The sequence below is a fragment of the Eleutherodactylus coqui genome, chromosome 6, assembly GCF_035609145.1.
Source record: "Eleutherodactylus coqui strain aEleCoq1 chromosome 6, aEleCoq1.hap1, whole genome shotgun sequence".
NCBI lineage: Eukaryota > Metazoa > Chordata > Amphibia > Anura > Eleutherodactylidae > Eleutherodactylus > Eleutherodactylus coqui.
In genome coordinates this window covers 222,822,521-222,838,500 of record NC_089842.1, presented here as the reverse complement: position 1 = coordinate 222,838,500, position 15,980 = coordinate 222,822,521, and the positions used below count along the sequence as shown (strand labels likewise).

The following is a 15,980-nucleotide window of genomic DNA, read 5'->3' as shown; positions in this document are numbered from 1 at the left end:
AGCACTCCCTACTGGCGATAGGTATAGTATATGGTGTAAGAGCACTCCCTACTGGCGATAGGTATAGTATATGGTGTAAGAGCACCACCTGCTGGCGATAGGTATAGTATATGGTGTAAGAGCGCTCTCTACTGGTGATGGGTATAGTATATGGTGTAAGAGCACTCCCTACTGGTGGTGGGTATAGTATATGGTGTAAGAGCACTCCCTACTGGCGGTGGGTATAGTATATGGTGTAAGAGCACCACCTGCTGGCGATAGCTATAGTATATGGTGTAAGAGCACCACCTGCTGGCGATAGCTATAGTATATGGTGTAAGAGCGCTCCCTACTGGTGATGGGTATAGTATATGGTGTAAGAGCACCACCTGCTGGCGATGGGTATAGTATATGGTGTAAGAGCACCACCTGCTGGCGATGGGTATAGTATATGGTGTAAGAGCACCACCTGCTGGCGATGGGTATAGTATATGGTGTAAGAGCACCACCTGCTGGCGATGGGTATAGTATATGGTGTAAGAGCACCACCTGCTGGCGATGGGTATAGTATATGGTGTAAGAGCACCACCTGCTGGCGATGGGTATAGTATATGGTGTAAGAGCACCCCCTACTGGCGATGGGTATAGTATTTGGTGTAAGAGCACTCCCCACTGGTGATAGGTATAGTATTTGGTGTAAGAGCACTCCCTATTGGTGATAGGTATAGTATATGGTGTAAGAGCACTCCCTATTGGTGATAGGTATAGTATTTGGTGTAAGAGCACTCCCTATTGGTGATAGGTATAGTATATGGTGTAAGAGCACTCCCTACTGGTGATAGGTATAGTATATGGTGTAAGAGCACTCCCTACTGGTGATAGGTATAGTATATGGTGTAAGAGCACTCCCTACTGGTGATAGGTATAGTATATGGTGTAAGAGCACTCCCTATTGGTGATAGGTATAGTATATAGTGTAAGAGCACTCCCTACTGGTGATGGGTGTAGTAAGCGATGCATGAGAGCCCCCTGCGGGTGATGGGTTCTCATATACTGAATAGTACAGCTCTCACCAGGAGGAGGCGCTCATACACCGGGCATCTTGCATGAATTGTAGACTATGGTTTGGGGACTCCGGACCCTTCTAGAGCAGGGTTTCCCCCCACAGGTCGTGTTTTCAGGATCTCCTATGGTAAGAACACCTGTGGCAATGTCTGAGGCACCGACAATAATTACATCACCTGTGCAATACTGAGGAAATCCAGAAAACCTGCCCTGTGTGGGTCCCTGGGGACTGGAGGTGGGAACCCCTGCGCTCGAGCCTTCTATGTGATGGGCCGCACATCTCTCCTGCAAGACCTTCGTCGCGTCTTCTCCTCGCTGCAGCAGCGCCGTTTTACACTCACGAGCTGCGGTAGACAAGAGCCGGCCCGTACGACCTGCTGATTGGTGCTCGTTCTCAGCGGGCAACCGTCAGGTGATCACAGGTCTACACAGCGTGGCAAGGGTTAAACAAACCAAGACTAAACACTGGTGCTAGATGATTGTGGAAGAGGGATCATACAAAGGGGGCACTTACTTACTCCCCCCACAGCCGGCCCCCATCATCTCCTCGCTTCAGCCATTCACAATATTTTATTTTTGGCTCAGTTTCTAACAAAAGTTACTGTAATAAATGAGCGGAGGGGTAAACCTCATCTTCACGGAAGACAGATCCAGAGAATGACCCCCAGTGTGGGGGAGGAGCCCAGGGCGGGGCCTGCTGCTCATCTCAGTCATTTACTTGCTGCACATGCAGTCCGCATCATAAATATCTTCCAAGCCACCAAACCTCGCGCCTCCGCTGTTTCCTCCGTCTGTGGGGACGTCCAGAGGGGCCGCACTCCACTCCCAGCGCCCGCACCGCCGACCACCACCTGCAACCACACAGACACATCACTACCAGCACAGTCTCTACTGCTCCCTGCTATCAGCCACACAAGGTTGTATTACTCCCTGTTATCAGCCATGTCAGGCTGGGAGAGGTGACTGTAGGACAGGTGGGTACAGTCTATTACTCCCCATTATCAGCCATGTCAGGCTGTGGGAGGTGACTGTAGGAGAGGCAAATGCAGTCTATTACTCTCTGGTATCAGCCACACAGTTTTAAGCTCTGGACTGCGGTCCCGGGGCTCTTCTTGTTACACTCCCATGTTCACACTCTTGACAAACGGACTTCTGTAAAGTTCTGCAACTTTTAAAATTCCTTACCATTTATAAACACTCTGCTTGCTGTCAGTGAATGTAGCTATCTATACTGATACAATGTGACAATGCTGTGTGAGTAGGACGAGGTGAGGCCCCCATAGATGGTCAGCTCTGCAGGTCAGACATTTGTGAGGTACCTACCTGCAGGGGGCCGGGCACTGGGGGTCATTCAGGCGGATTATGGAGGCGCAGCCGTCGCTGGTTCCATGATAAAGTGCACAGTGCCAGGAGCCGTCTGCGCAAGCAGCAGGTCTTGGGGCCCCGCCGGCCAGGACGACTCTGAAGAGGGGCTCGATGACCGCAGCATCAGAAGCAGAGAAGAGAGAGGCCGAGGGCGAGCAGGAGGGCGGGGGAGGCCTGGGGCGAGGAGCCCCCACTCCGCCTCCAGGGGTCTGCCAAGAACAAGCAGCAAAATGTTAGAGGCCACAGTATCCCAGCATGCTCTGTGCAGGGTTGGCAGCTACTACTCACCTCCCTGAGAGGGCGACCTTGCTCCTCCGCCCCGCGGCTGTGATTTTGGGTCCTCTGTGATTGGTCGCGCTGCAGGAGAGACCAAGACTAAATGGTCACCCGCAACATAAGGAAAGCCCCCCCCATACATCAGCGGGGAGTGACCCCACAATGAGTGGGGCACCACAGGTGGCACTTACTTGTGGCTCGGCAGCAGACAGATACACGGACCTTCAGACATTCGCCAATACTGCCCACTTCCGGAATGGCTACAAAGAGAGGACAGAACGTTATGGCAAGTGATAGAACCCCGATAAATACTGGGGGGCCCCCGAGGGCCCAGCCAGTCAGCTGACACAAGGACTGACTGCCTGCAGGTCAACTCCTGGCTCCAAGACCTGCCATGCCAGAGCCAAGACCACCAGAGGGCAGACAGCACAGATTCAGGTTTCCACCAGAGGGCGCCGCTGCTCTCTGTACATGAACAGACTCCATTATTAGTGATTTGTAATCTCACCAGGGGGCGCCGCTGCTCCGCTCCTGAGTGATACCGGGGTACCGATCTATATACAACCAGGGGGCGATGCACAGCCTCTAAATACCAGAGAGTACCGATCTATCTACCCCCAGGGGGTGATGCCTAGCCTGAATACACAGAGGGTACGGATCCATCTACCACTAGGGGGCGATGCCCAGCCTGTATATACAGAGGGTACCAATCTTTTTACCACCAAGGGGCGATGCCCAGCCTGTATATACAGGTGTACTGATCTATCTACCACCATGGGGCGATGCCCAGCCGGTATATACAGGGAGTACCGATCTACATACCACCAGGGGGCGATTCCCAACCTGTATTAAAAGGAGTACCAATCAATATACCACTAGGGGGCGATGCCCAGCCTGTATATGCAGGGAGAAACCAATTTATATATTCCACCAGGGGGGCGATGCCAAGACTGAATACACAGAGTACCAATCTATAAACCACCAGGGGTGATGTCCAGCCTGTATATGCATGGGCTACCACCCTATTTATTCCACCAGGGGGCGATGCCCAGCCTGTATACACAGGGGGTGCTGATCCATCTACCACCAGGAGGCAATGCCTGGCCTGTATATGCAGGGGGTACCAATCTATACACCACCAGGGGGCAATGCCCAGCCTGTATATGCAGGGGGTACCAATCTATTTATACCACCAAGGGGCGATGCCCAGCCTGTATACACAGACGGTACTGATCTATCTATCAGCAGGGGGTGATGCCCAGCCTGTATATACAGAGGGTACTTATCTATATACCACAAGGGGGCGATGTCTAGCCTGTATATACAGGGGGTACCTATCTACCACAATGGGGCAATGCCCAGCCGGTATATACAGGGGGTATAGCTCTATATACCACCATGGGGCGATGCCCAGCCGGTATATACAGGGGGTACCTATCTACCACCATGGGGCGATGCCTAGCCAGTATATACAGGGGGTACCGATCTACCTACCACCATGGGGCGGTGGCCAGCGGGTATATACAGGGGGTACAGCTCTATATACCACCATGGGGCGATGCCCAGCCGGTATATACAGGGGGTACCCATCTACCACCATGGGGCAATGCCCAGCCAGTATAGCTCTATATACCACCATGGGGCGATGCCCAGCCGGTATATACAGGGGGTACCTATCTACCACCATGGGACGATGCCCAGCCGGTATATACAGGGCGTACCGATCTATCTACAACCATGGGGCGATGCCTAGCCGGTATATACAGGGGGGTACAGATCTACCTACCACCATGGGGCGATGCCCAGCCGGTATATACAGGGCGTACCGATCTATCTACAACCATGGGGCGATGCCCAGCCGGTATATACAGGGGGTAACGATCTACATTCCACCAGGGGGCGATGCCCAGCCTGTATATACAGGTGTACCTGTCCACCTACCCCCACGGGGCGATATCCAGCCTATATATACACAGGTGTACCGATCCATCTACCACCATGGGGCGATGCCAAGCCTGAATACACAGAGGGTATCAATCTATCAACCACCATGGGGCGATGCCCAGACTGTATATACAGGGGTTATCGATCTATAAACCACCAGGGGGAGATGCTCAGCCTGTATATACAGAGGGTACCAATCAATATACCACCAGGGGGTGAGGCCCAGCCTGTATATACAGAGGGTACTGATCTATCTATCACCAGGGAGAGATGCTCAGCCTGTATATACAGGAGTACCGATCTGTATACCACCAGAGGGCGATGCCCAGCCTGTATATACAGAGGGCACCGATCTACCACCATGGGGCGATGCCCAGCCAGTATATGCAGAGGGTACCGATCTATATATTCCACCTGGGGAAGGTGCCAAGCCTTTATATACTGGGGGTACCGATCTATATATTCCACCAGGGGGAGATACCCAGCCTGAATATTCAGAGGGCACCGATATACCACCATGGGGGGATGCCCAGCCAGTATATGCAGAGGGTACCGATCTATATATTCCACCTGGGGAAGATGCCCAGCCTTTATATACAGGGGATACCGATCTATATATTTCACCAGGGGGAGATGCCCAGCCTGTATATACAGAGGGCACCGATCTACCACCATGGAGGGATGCCCAGCCAGTATATGCAGAGGGTACCGATCTATATGTTCCACCTGGGTAAGATGCCCAGCCTTTATATACAGGGGGTACTGATCTATATATTCCACCAGGGGGAGATGCCCAGCCTGTATATACAGAGGGTACTGATCTACCACCATGGGGCGATGCCCAGCCAGTATATGCAGAGGGTACCAATCTATATACCACCAGGGGGCAATGCCCAGCCTGTATATGCAGGGGGTATCGATCTATATATTCCACCAGGGGGAGATGCCCAGCCTGTATATACAGAGGGTACCGATCTATATACCACCAGGGGCAAATGCTCAGCCTGTATATCCTGAGGGTACCGATCCATATGCCACCAGGGGCAGATGCTCAGCCTGTATATACAGAGGGTACCACTCTATATACCACCAGGGGGCAATGCTCAGCCTGTATATACAGGAAGTACCTATCTATATAGCGCCAGGGGGAGATGCCTAACTTGTATATGCAGGAAGCACTGATCTATATACCACCAGGAGGCGATGCCAAGCCTGTACATACAGAAAGTACCAATCTACCACCATAGGGTGATGCCCCCGCCTGTATACACCAAGGGTACCGATCTACCAACCAACATGGGGTGATGCCCAGCCTATATATGCAGGGGGTACTGATCTCCCTATCACCAAGGGGCGATGCCCAGCCTGTATATAAAGGGGGTACCAATCTATGTACCACCAGGGAGCGGTGCCCAGCCTGTATATAAAGGGGGTACCAATCTATGTACCACCAGGGAGCGGTGCCCAGCCTGTATACTCAGGTAGTACAGATCTATCTACCACTAGGGGACAATGCCCAACCTGTATATAGAGATGGTACCGATCTATCAACAGCGGGTGATGTCTGGCCTCTACACCCCTTTGGTACCAGTTATAATCCCATGCCAGTCTTTCCAAGAGACGGAGGCCCGGGTGCAGCTACTTACAGATGTAGTAATAATCTTGCCCCGCATCGAACTCCACCCCCAGAGAAAATGAGGTGAAGCGCTGGATCTTCTCTGAGAACTTGATGGGCCCGGAGGGGGCGTACGGCCATTTACACTCCCAGCGGACCAAGGCTTGTGAGGTTTTGTGGCAGCCCTCGTAGCCCTCGCGGTTCACCCTATACAGCACAAAGTTCTCTGTACGCTCCACGGGGACGCGGGAGTCGTAGTGCGGGCAGTAGATGATCAAGTAGTCATTAATGGCCACGTTCACGACGTACTCCTCCGTCAGGAACCTGCCATGAGAGAAAACAGGGGTCAGCGATGGGTACAGCCTCAAGTGTGTGTGTGGGGTAGGGGGTCAAAATCCAAGGGTGACACACACATGGGAAAAAAAAAGTACAAGCTACACCCCTCCAGACCAGCTTGTTCCCCCCACAACAGCCCAGGTCATCCTTAGTGACCACCTTGCGAACTGTTCTGGCTCGTAAAGACCGCAGGGTTTGGTGTCTTGGTTCCCATGGCAGTACTACTCCAGGAAAAAATAAAGCATACTTTGGCACCCATCCCGGGACCCCGCGGGAGATGGAGCGCCAGGTTGCGGGCCGACACTAGCACACAGGCAGGCACTCCACACCTGAGGGTGGGGAAGGTAGCAGCGTGCACACCGTCAGCCTCCGCCCTCGCATGCTATACTCGCCACGGCGTACAGCCAGAGAGTAAATATTTGTACAAGGAACTTGTGTGCGAGAGGAATGTGTGAGAGTTCAGCAGAGACATGACAAGGCGTGTAACACCCCCAACTACAAATGCCAGCATGCCCTGCCAACACCTGAGGTGGTGCATCCCCAACGGGCTCTGATAGGGGTGGCAGGGCGTATACCGGACGTGTCTGTACACCGACCGCCGGGAGATCACCCGCCCGCCTCCCCCGACTCCAGCGTAACGCAGGTGGCGCCCCTCCTGATCCGTCAGACTATTCCGAGGTCCTTCTTGAGAAGTGGAAGATCGGATCCTTGCCGTATCGACCCCAGCCCCGGTGAGAACACGAGAGAGACATGTGACCCTCTACGCCAAACTAAAACTAGGACCCTCTGTCACCAAGTAACAAGGCACAGAATAATCTGCTGACAAATATGGCGATGGAGGCGTGGCAGATGACAGAAACGCAAGACCCCATTACAGTCCATGCGACCATCGGGGCCATAGCATCCGTCGCCAGCTATGGCCCCGATGGTCAACTTCTGGTGGCCTTTCCTCAGGGGTCTCATCATTCACACAGCGGGTGGGGTGTCGTTGGCGGTGGGCATTAACAAGTACCGCACTACGGCTCCTCATTGTGAATGACCACGAGGAGTTAGCGGGCCACTGACCACCGACGACGACGTCCTACCCGCTGCACTGACAGCATGCCCACCCGGTGGGCAACAGACCCCCATCCATCAACTACTGCTAACCCATCCTGGAATACCCCTTTAACAGGAAAGAAGGAACTGTAGACGCAGGTGTGAACCATTCTGTGAGCGGACTACAAAGTCCAGACGCCTCCCACCTGACCATCTGAGATTACACATGTCCGCTCACCCGTGGCACAACGCCTCCCCACGAGCCCCGCAGGTGTGGAGTGATGAGACTGCAGGAGCCAGCAGGGATTGAGGAGACAATGCCACCGTTGTCCCCGCTGTCGTCACCGGCTTGGGGTACAACCGAGGGGAGGAGGAGAACTGACAGGAGGCGCTGATGCCCCAGGTGAAGCTTCGCCAGCACACCTCGCCATGGCTGCCACAGACAGGAGTGTGAACATGCAGGTGCCAAGGAACCCCCAACACTCGACCCCAGACCAAGCGGAAACTGCAAATCTACAAGACAATGAGAAGAAGAATGTGCAGGAGGTTCAGGCCATCCTAACCAGGGACGGGGGAGGGGAGTAGGTGAGGGGGAGGGGCGGCATTCTTATAAAACACAAGGGGGAAGGTTCAGGCTGAGACATCTCAAGAAAATGTAAGATATGTTACACAGGTCACTCATCAGATGGTGAAATACACTGCTCTGGATCCTCACATCGCGCTTATGGCGAAACGCCTAGCTGGCGTTTTCTAACACGTTCAGTTTTCAGCTTACAACGAACCCCAATAAATTCTTCATGTAGGAAACTGCAAGAATATCCCAAATACGGACGTCTGTAGAAAATCTACAGACTCCAGTAATGTCGATACGAAAGAAATAGCCGCCATTGCTAGGATTTTACTCCATATTCTAGGAACAGCATACAAGACACACAAGTAACACGAGGCGGTCCACATCTCCGTCTCCCAAGCCACAGTACAAGCGCTACTTTCATAGTTCCGTACGCTGCTGCGAAACCACAGAGTTTACGGAACGTAGGTCGCAGGTCGGAATAATCTGCCAATCAGAACCAAGAATGGCCGACATATCATGAAGTGCGGCGTCACATGGCAACACACTTTATACGCATCAAAAACCAGATGCGAGAGAGACAAACCAATCACATTCATAATCTGCATACAGAACTGTACGCAACTCACATGTTCCGCCACATGACAGGATTAACATGTAAACCAGTAATTAGTGGTCAGAACTTCACGTAAACGTCTCCCCTTCATCATGTGTCCCCAGCTCTATAAACATCATCACCCATCTCTTCACGTGTCCACAGCTCTATATAATCCTCACACGTCTCCTTCATGTGTCCACAGCTCTATATAATCCTCACACGTCTCCTTCATGTGTCCACAGCTCTATATAATCATCACCCATCTCGTCATGTGTCCACAGCTCTATATAATCCTCACCCATCTCTTCACGTGTCCCCCAGCTCTATATAATCCTCACACGTCTCCTCTTTATGTGTCCACAGGTCTATATAACCCTCACACGTCTCCTCTTCATCATGTGTCCACAGGTCTATATAATCCTCACACGTCTCTTTCTTGTTCATGTGTCCACAGCTCTATATAAAATCCTCACACATCACTTCTTCATGTATCCACAGCTCTATATAATCCTCACACGTGTATCCTCCATCTGTCCACAGCTCTATATAATCATCACCAATCTCTTCATGTATCCACAGTTCTATATAATCCTCACACGTCTGCCCTTCGTCAAGTGTCCACAGCTCTATATAATCCTCACAAGTCTCTTTCTTCTTCATGTGTCCACAGCTCTATATAATCCTCACACGTCTCCTCTTCGTCATGTGTCCACAGCTCTATATAATCCTCACGTGTATCCTCCATCTGTCCACAGCTCTATATAATCATCACCCATCTCTTCTTCATGTATCCACAGTTCTATATAATCCTCACACGTCTCCTCTTCATGTGTCCACAGCTCTATATAATCCTCACACGTCTGCCCTTCGTCAAGTGTCCACAGCTCTATATAATCCTCACACGTCTCCTCTTCGTCATGTGTCCACAGCTCTATATAATCCTCACACATCTCTTCTTCATGTGTCCACAGCTCTATATAATCCTCACACGTCTGCCTTTCGTCATGTGTCCACAGCTCTATATAAATCATCACCCATCTCTTCACGTGTCCCCCAGCTCTATATAATCCTCACACGTCTCCTCTTTATGTGTCCACAGGTCTATATAACCCTCACACGTCTCCTCTTCATCATGTGTCCACAGCTCTATATAACCCTCACACGTCTCTTTCTTGTTCATGTGTCCACAGCTCTATATATAATCCTTACACATCACTTCTTCATGTATCCACAGCTCTATATAATCATCACTCATTTCTTCGTCATGTGTCCCCAGCTCTATATAATGCTCACACGTCTGCCCTTCGTCACGTGTCCCCAGCTCTATATAATGCTCACACGTCTGCCCTTCGTCACGTGTCCCCAGCTCTATATAATGCTCACACGTCTGCCCTTCGTCACGTGTCCCCAGCTCTATATAATGCTCACACGTCTGCCCTTCGTCACGTGTCCCCAGCTCTATATAATGCTCACACGTCTGCCCTTCGTCACGTGTCCCCAGCTCTATATAATCCTCACACGTCTCCTCTTCGTCATGTATCCACAGCTCTATATAATCCTCACACGTCTCCTCTTCGTCATGTATCCACAGCTCTATATAATCCTCACACATCACTTCTTCATGTGTCCACAGCTCTATATAATCCTCACACGTCTCCTTCATATGTCCACAGCTCTATATAATCCTTACATGTCTCCTCTTCTTCATGTGTCCACAGCTCTATATAATCCTCACACGTCTCCTTCATATGTCCACAGCTCTATATAATCCTCACACATCTCCTCTTCTTCATGTGTCCACAGCTCTGTATAATCATCACCCATCTCTTCTTCATGTGTCCACAGCTCTATATACTCCTCACACATCACTTCTTCATGTGTCCACAGCTCTATATAATCCTCACACGTCTCCTTCATATGTCCACAGCTCTATATAATCCTTACATGTCTCCTCTTCTTCATGTGTCCACAGCTCTATATAATCCTCACACGTCTCCTTCTTCATATGTCCACAGCTCTATATAATCCTCACACATCTCCTCTTCTTCATGTGTCCACAGCTCTGTATAATCATCACCCATCTCTTCTTCATGTGTCCACAGCTCTATATACTCCTCACACATGTATCCTCCTTCATGTGTCCACAGCTCTATATAATCCTCACACGTCTCCTTTTCATGTGTCCCCAGCTCTATATAATCCTCACACGTCTCCTTTTCATGTGTCCCCAGCTCTATATACTCCTCACACGTCTCCTTTTCATGTGTCCACAGCTCTATATACTCCTCACACGTGTATCCTCCTTCATGTGTCCACAGCTCTATATAATCCTCACACGTGTATCCTCCTTCATGTGTCCACAGCTCTATATAATCCTCACACGTCTCCGTTTCATGTGTCCACAGCTCTGAATAATCCTCACACGTCTCCTTTTCATGTGTCCACAGCTCTATATAATCCTCACACGTCTCCTTTTCATGTGTCCACAGCTCTATATAATCCTCACACGTCTCCTTTTCATGTGTCCACAGCTCTATATAATCCTCACACGTCTCCTTTTCATGTGTCCACAGCTCTATATAATCCTCACACGTCTCCTTTTCATGTGTCCACAGCTCTATATAATCCTCACACGTCTCCTTTTCATGTGTCCACAGCTCTATATAATCCTCACACGTCTCTTCATGTGTCCACAGCTCTGTATAATCCTCACACATCTCTTCATGTGTCCACAGCTCTGTATAATCCCCACACGTCTCTTCATGTGTCCACAGCTCTGTATAATCCTCACACGTCTCCTTTTCATGTGTCCACAGCTCTGTATAATCCTCACACGTCTCCTTTTCATGTGTCCACAGCTCTGTATAATCTTCACACGTCTCCTTTTCATGTGTCCACAGCTCTGTATAATCTTCACACGTCTCCTTTTCATGTGTCCACAGCTCTATATACTCCTCACACGTGTATCCTTCATGTGTCTACAGCTCTATGTAACTCTCACACATCTCTTCGTGTCCACTGCTCTATATAATCCTCACACGTCTCTTCTTCATGTGTTCACAGCTCTATATAATCCTCACACGTCTCCTTCTTCATGTGTCCACAGCTCTATATAATCCTCACACATCTCTTTCTTCTTCATGTGTCCACAGCTCTATATAATCCTCACACGGCTCCTTCTTCATGTGTCCACAGCTCTATATAATCCTCACACGGCTCCTTCTTCAGGTGTCCACAGCTCTATATAATCCTCACACGTCTCTTCAGGTGTCCACAGCTCTATATAATCCTCACACGTCTCTTTCTTCAGGTGTCCACAGCTCTATATAATCCTCACACATCTCTTCTTCTTCATGTGTCCACAGCTCTATGTAATCCTCACACATCTCTTCTTCTTCATGTGTCCACAGCTCTACATAATCCTCACACATCTCCTCTTCTTCATATGTCCACAGCTCTATATAATCCTCACACATCTCTTCTTCTCCATGTGACCACAGCTCTATATAATCCTTACACATCTCTTTCTTCTTCATGTATCCACAGCTCTATATAATCCTCACACGTCTCCTTCATGTGTCCGCAGCTCTATATAATCCTCACACATCTCTTCTTCTTCATGTGACCACAGCTCTATATAATCCTCACACATCTCTTCTTCATGTGACCACAGCTCTATATAATCCTCACACATCTTTGTGTCCATAGCTCTATATAATCCTCACACATCTTTGTGTCCATAGCTCTATATAATCCTCACACATCTCTTCTTCATATGTCCACAGCTCTATATAATCCTCACACATCTCTTCTTCTTCATGTGACCACAGCTCTATATAATCCTCACACATCTCTTCTTCATGTGACCACAGCTCTATATAATCCTCACACATCTTTGTGTCCATAGCTCTATATAATCCTCACACGTCTCTTCAGGTGTCCACAGCTCTATATAATCCTCACACATCTCTTCTTCTTCATGTGTCCACAGCTCTATGTAATCCTCACACATCTCTTCTTCTTCATGTGTCCACAGCTCTATGTAATCCTCACACATCTCTTCTTCTTCATGTGACCACAGCTCTATACAATCCTCACACATCTCTTTCTTCTTCATGTGTCCACAGCTCTATATAATCCTCACACGTCTCCTCCTTCTTCATGTGTCCACAGCTCTATATAATCCTCACACGTCTCCTCCTTCTTCATGTGTCTACAGCTCTATATAATCCTCACACGTCTCCTTCTTCTTCATGTGTCCACAGCTCTATATAATCCTCACACATCTCTTCTTCCTCATGGAAGACCCTGAAACGCTGGCCCTACCACTCTCACACCAGAGGCCCACACAGTATGCTACTGCCAGGCACCCTACATGGGTCGGCCCTGACACTCACCCCCCATGGCCCTTGCATAGGATAGCACCTCCACACACCCCATGGGCCAAAGCACTCACACACCAGGGGCCCCGCACAGTATGCCGCCACCACCAGGCACAGGCCGGCCCTGACACACCATAGGCCATGCACAAGACGGCCCACCTTGTATCCTTTGAGTGTAGCGTGCTGGATTATAACACAAGATGGGGCACCCATCATACACCACACGTAGGAGACAGGCGAGTGCCCACAATGTCCCTGAATGGGCTAACTATCCAGGACTCCGGGACTGCGTGCAGACAACCTCAGGAGGGGGGATTGCAGTCATATCAGCTTTCCCAGACAGAATGAGAAACTCTACCAAACTGACGGAGCCCAGGACCCAGGGGTCTGCACAGGAGCTACGACTAAGCCCCACCTGCAGGGCACCACAAGTTCCAGCACTGCCCACTACTCATAGAGCAGAAAGTTGGTGAACAAGGAAAAACTTCTGAAGCAAGCAGCGCTGGCGCCGGGGTGCGGGGAGCAGAGCCCTGCCAAAATAAACAGCGCCATCCATCCACACTGTGGCCTGGAAAACACAGCCGGGTCCAACACAAGCAGAGGGGCCGCTGCCCAAAATAACAAACCCTTCCTGCTGCAGGAGGGGCGGGGGCACTGGCTCAAGGGGTGCCCCTCCTATTATAGGGGATCCAACTCTGCAGACAATGGGGTGCAGGGCAGGAATAGCCAGCTGCCAGGGCTGAACTACTGGCTGTGACTCCCATCATCCCAGACTTTCTTCCCCCCTCCCCCAGCTGTGACTCCCATCATCCCGGACTTTCTTCCCCCACCTCCTCCACTGTTCTGGTTCTCATTAAGGCCTGTAACAAAGGGGCAGCAGGAGGGGGCAGTCAGCGATACACGGAGGAGCGCAGGTCTAAAGCTGCACTGATAATAGGGCACACTACAGATGAACCACAACATCATAGTAGAAGCAATATTGGGGTGCAAGAATACAGTAGTGCTCAGGGGTCCTCTGATCTATTGAGGTGAGTGGCTTGGTGTGAAGGATTTTAGGGTGCAAGCAGTATTACTTGGGGGGTGCTGTGAAGAACTACTGAGGGTGTGCTCTATGAGAGTGCATTGGGGTGCAGCTCATCAGTGTGGAGAGTTGGTGGCTCCTCTGATCTACTGATAGCGCCTATCGTATAAGGGGGAAGGGTACGGCGCTAGCGGGCAGCGTGCGGCGACTACCGGGGAGCGGGCAGCGTGCGGCGACTACCGGGGAGCGGGCAGCGTGCGGCGACTACCGGGGAGCGGGCAGCGTGCGGCGACTACCGGGGAGCGGGCAGCGTGCGGCGACTACCGGGGAGCGGGCAGCGTGCGGCGACTACCGGGGAGCGGGCAGCGTGCGGCGACTACCGGGGAGCGGGCAGCGTGCGGCGACTACCGGGGAGCGGGCAGCGTGCGGCGACTACAGGGGAGCGGGCAGTATATGGCGACTACCGGGGAGCGGGCAGTATATGGCGACTACCGGGGAGCGGGCAGTATATGGCGACTACCCGGGAGCGGACAGTATATGGCGACTACCGGGGAGCGGGCAGTATATGGCGACTACCGGGGAGCGGGCAGTATATGGCGACTACCGGGGAGCGGGCAGTATATGGCGACTACCGGGGAGCGGGCAGTATATGGCGACTACCGGGGAGCGGGCAGTATATGGCGACTACCGGGGAGCGGGCAGTATATGGCGACTACCGGGGAGCGGGCAGTATATGGCGACTACCGGGGAGCGGGCAGTATATGGCGACTACCGGGGAGCGGGCTGTATATGGCGACTACCGGGGAGCGGGCAGTATATGGCGACTACCGGGGAGCGGGCAGTGTATGGCGACTACCGGGGAGCGGGCAGTGTATGGCGACTACCGGGGAGCGGGCAGTGTATGGCGACTACCGGGGAGCGGGCAGTGTATGGCGACTACCGGGGAGCGGGCAGTGTATGGCGACTACCGGGGAGCGGGCAGTGTATGGCGACTACCGGGGAGCGGGCAGTGTATGGCGACTACCGGGGAGCGGGCAGTGTATGGCGACTACCGGGGAGCGGGCAGTGTATGGCGACTACCGGGGAGCGGGCAGTATATGGCGACTACCGGGGAGCGGGCAGTATATGGCGACTACCGGGGAGCGGGCAGTATATGGCGACTACCGGGGAGCGGGCAGTATATGGCGACTACCGGGGAGCGGGCAGTATATGGCGACTACCGGGGAGCGGGCGGAGTTCAGGGTCTCACCTGGGGTTGCTGGAGTTCCAGTACACTGCATGTTGGAGGCCGCAGCCCCGACTCAGCCGCTCCAGCAGGGCGCACAGCAGGCACAGCAGCCCGGGGCCCCTCATCATCATCATCCTCGCCCTCCACCTCCTCACTGCCGCTCTCTGCTCTCTGGGCGGAAAACTGCAGCCTCCCCGGCAAAGGTGCCCAACTCCGCCCACAGGCGCCACTCCAGCCAATCGGCGCCGCCGCCCGTAGCTACAAAGTATCACACAAAGTAAAGTTCCGAAACCCTTTACTGCTCGGAGCCAAGCAAGCAAAGCTACACAGTACAGGGGAGCCCCCGTACCCAGACACCTCCACAGTACAGGGGAGCCTCCGTGTACCCCAACACCTCCACAGTACAGGTGAGCTCCCGTGTACCCCAACACCTCCACAGTACAGGAGAACCCCCGTGCACCCAAACACTGCCATGGTACAGGTGAGCCCCAGTGTACCCCAACAACTCAACAGTACAGGGGAGCCCCATGTATCCCAACACCTCCACAGTACAGGGGAGCCC

The 15,980-nt window shown here is 52.1% G+C and overlaps 1 protein-coding gene across 2 annotated transcripts; it reads right to left on the bottom strand.

The window, feature by feature from the left end:
* Nucleotides 1-1,599: 1,599 nt before the first annotated feature.
* On the bottom strand, nt 1,600-15,601 carry LOC136633296 (ephrin-A4-like). Of its 2 annotated transcripts, none has more exons than XM_066608931.1 (6): nt 15,440-15,601; nt 6,276-6,568; nt 2,877-2,945; nt 2,698-2,784; nt 2,368-2,618; nt 1,600-1,895 (listed from the first exon to the last, which is right to left on the bottom strand). In XM_066608931.1, the coding sequence occupies exons 1-5, from the start codon at nt 15,550-15,552 to the stop codon at nt 2,533-2,535; spliced, it is 648 nt and encodes a 215-aa protein (XP_066465028.1). In that variant the 5' UTR covers nt 15,553-15,601; the 3' UTR covers nt 1,600-1,895; nt 2,368-2,532. The 2 variants fall into 2 exon arrangements, with proteins under 2 accessions (XP_066465028.1, XP_066465029.1); XM_066608932.1 differs by having other exon boundaries at nt 2,698-2,766; nt 15,440-15,599.
* Nucleotides 15,602-15,980: the final 379 nt, after the last annotated feature.

Coding starts and splice junctions, on each gene's coding strand:
- LOC136633296 (XM_066608931.1), bottom strand. CDS start 15,552: ATGATGATGATGAGGGGCCCCGGGCTGCTGTGCCTGCTGTGCGCCCTG. Junction 6,569..15,439: donor TGGAACTCCAGCAACCCCAG/GTGAGACCCTGA, acceptor CTCTCATGGCAG/GTTCCTGACGGAGGAGTACG. Junction 2,785..2,876: donor TGTCTGCTGCCGAGCCACAA/GTAAGTGCCACC, acceptor GTGACCATTTAG/TCTTGGTCTCTCCTGCAGCG.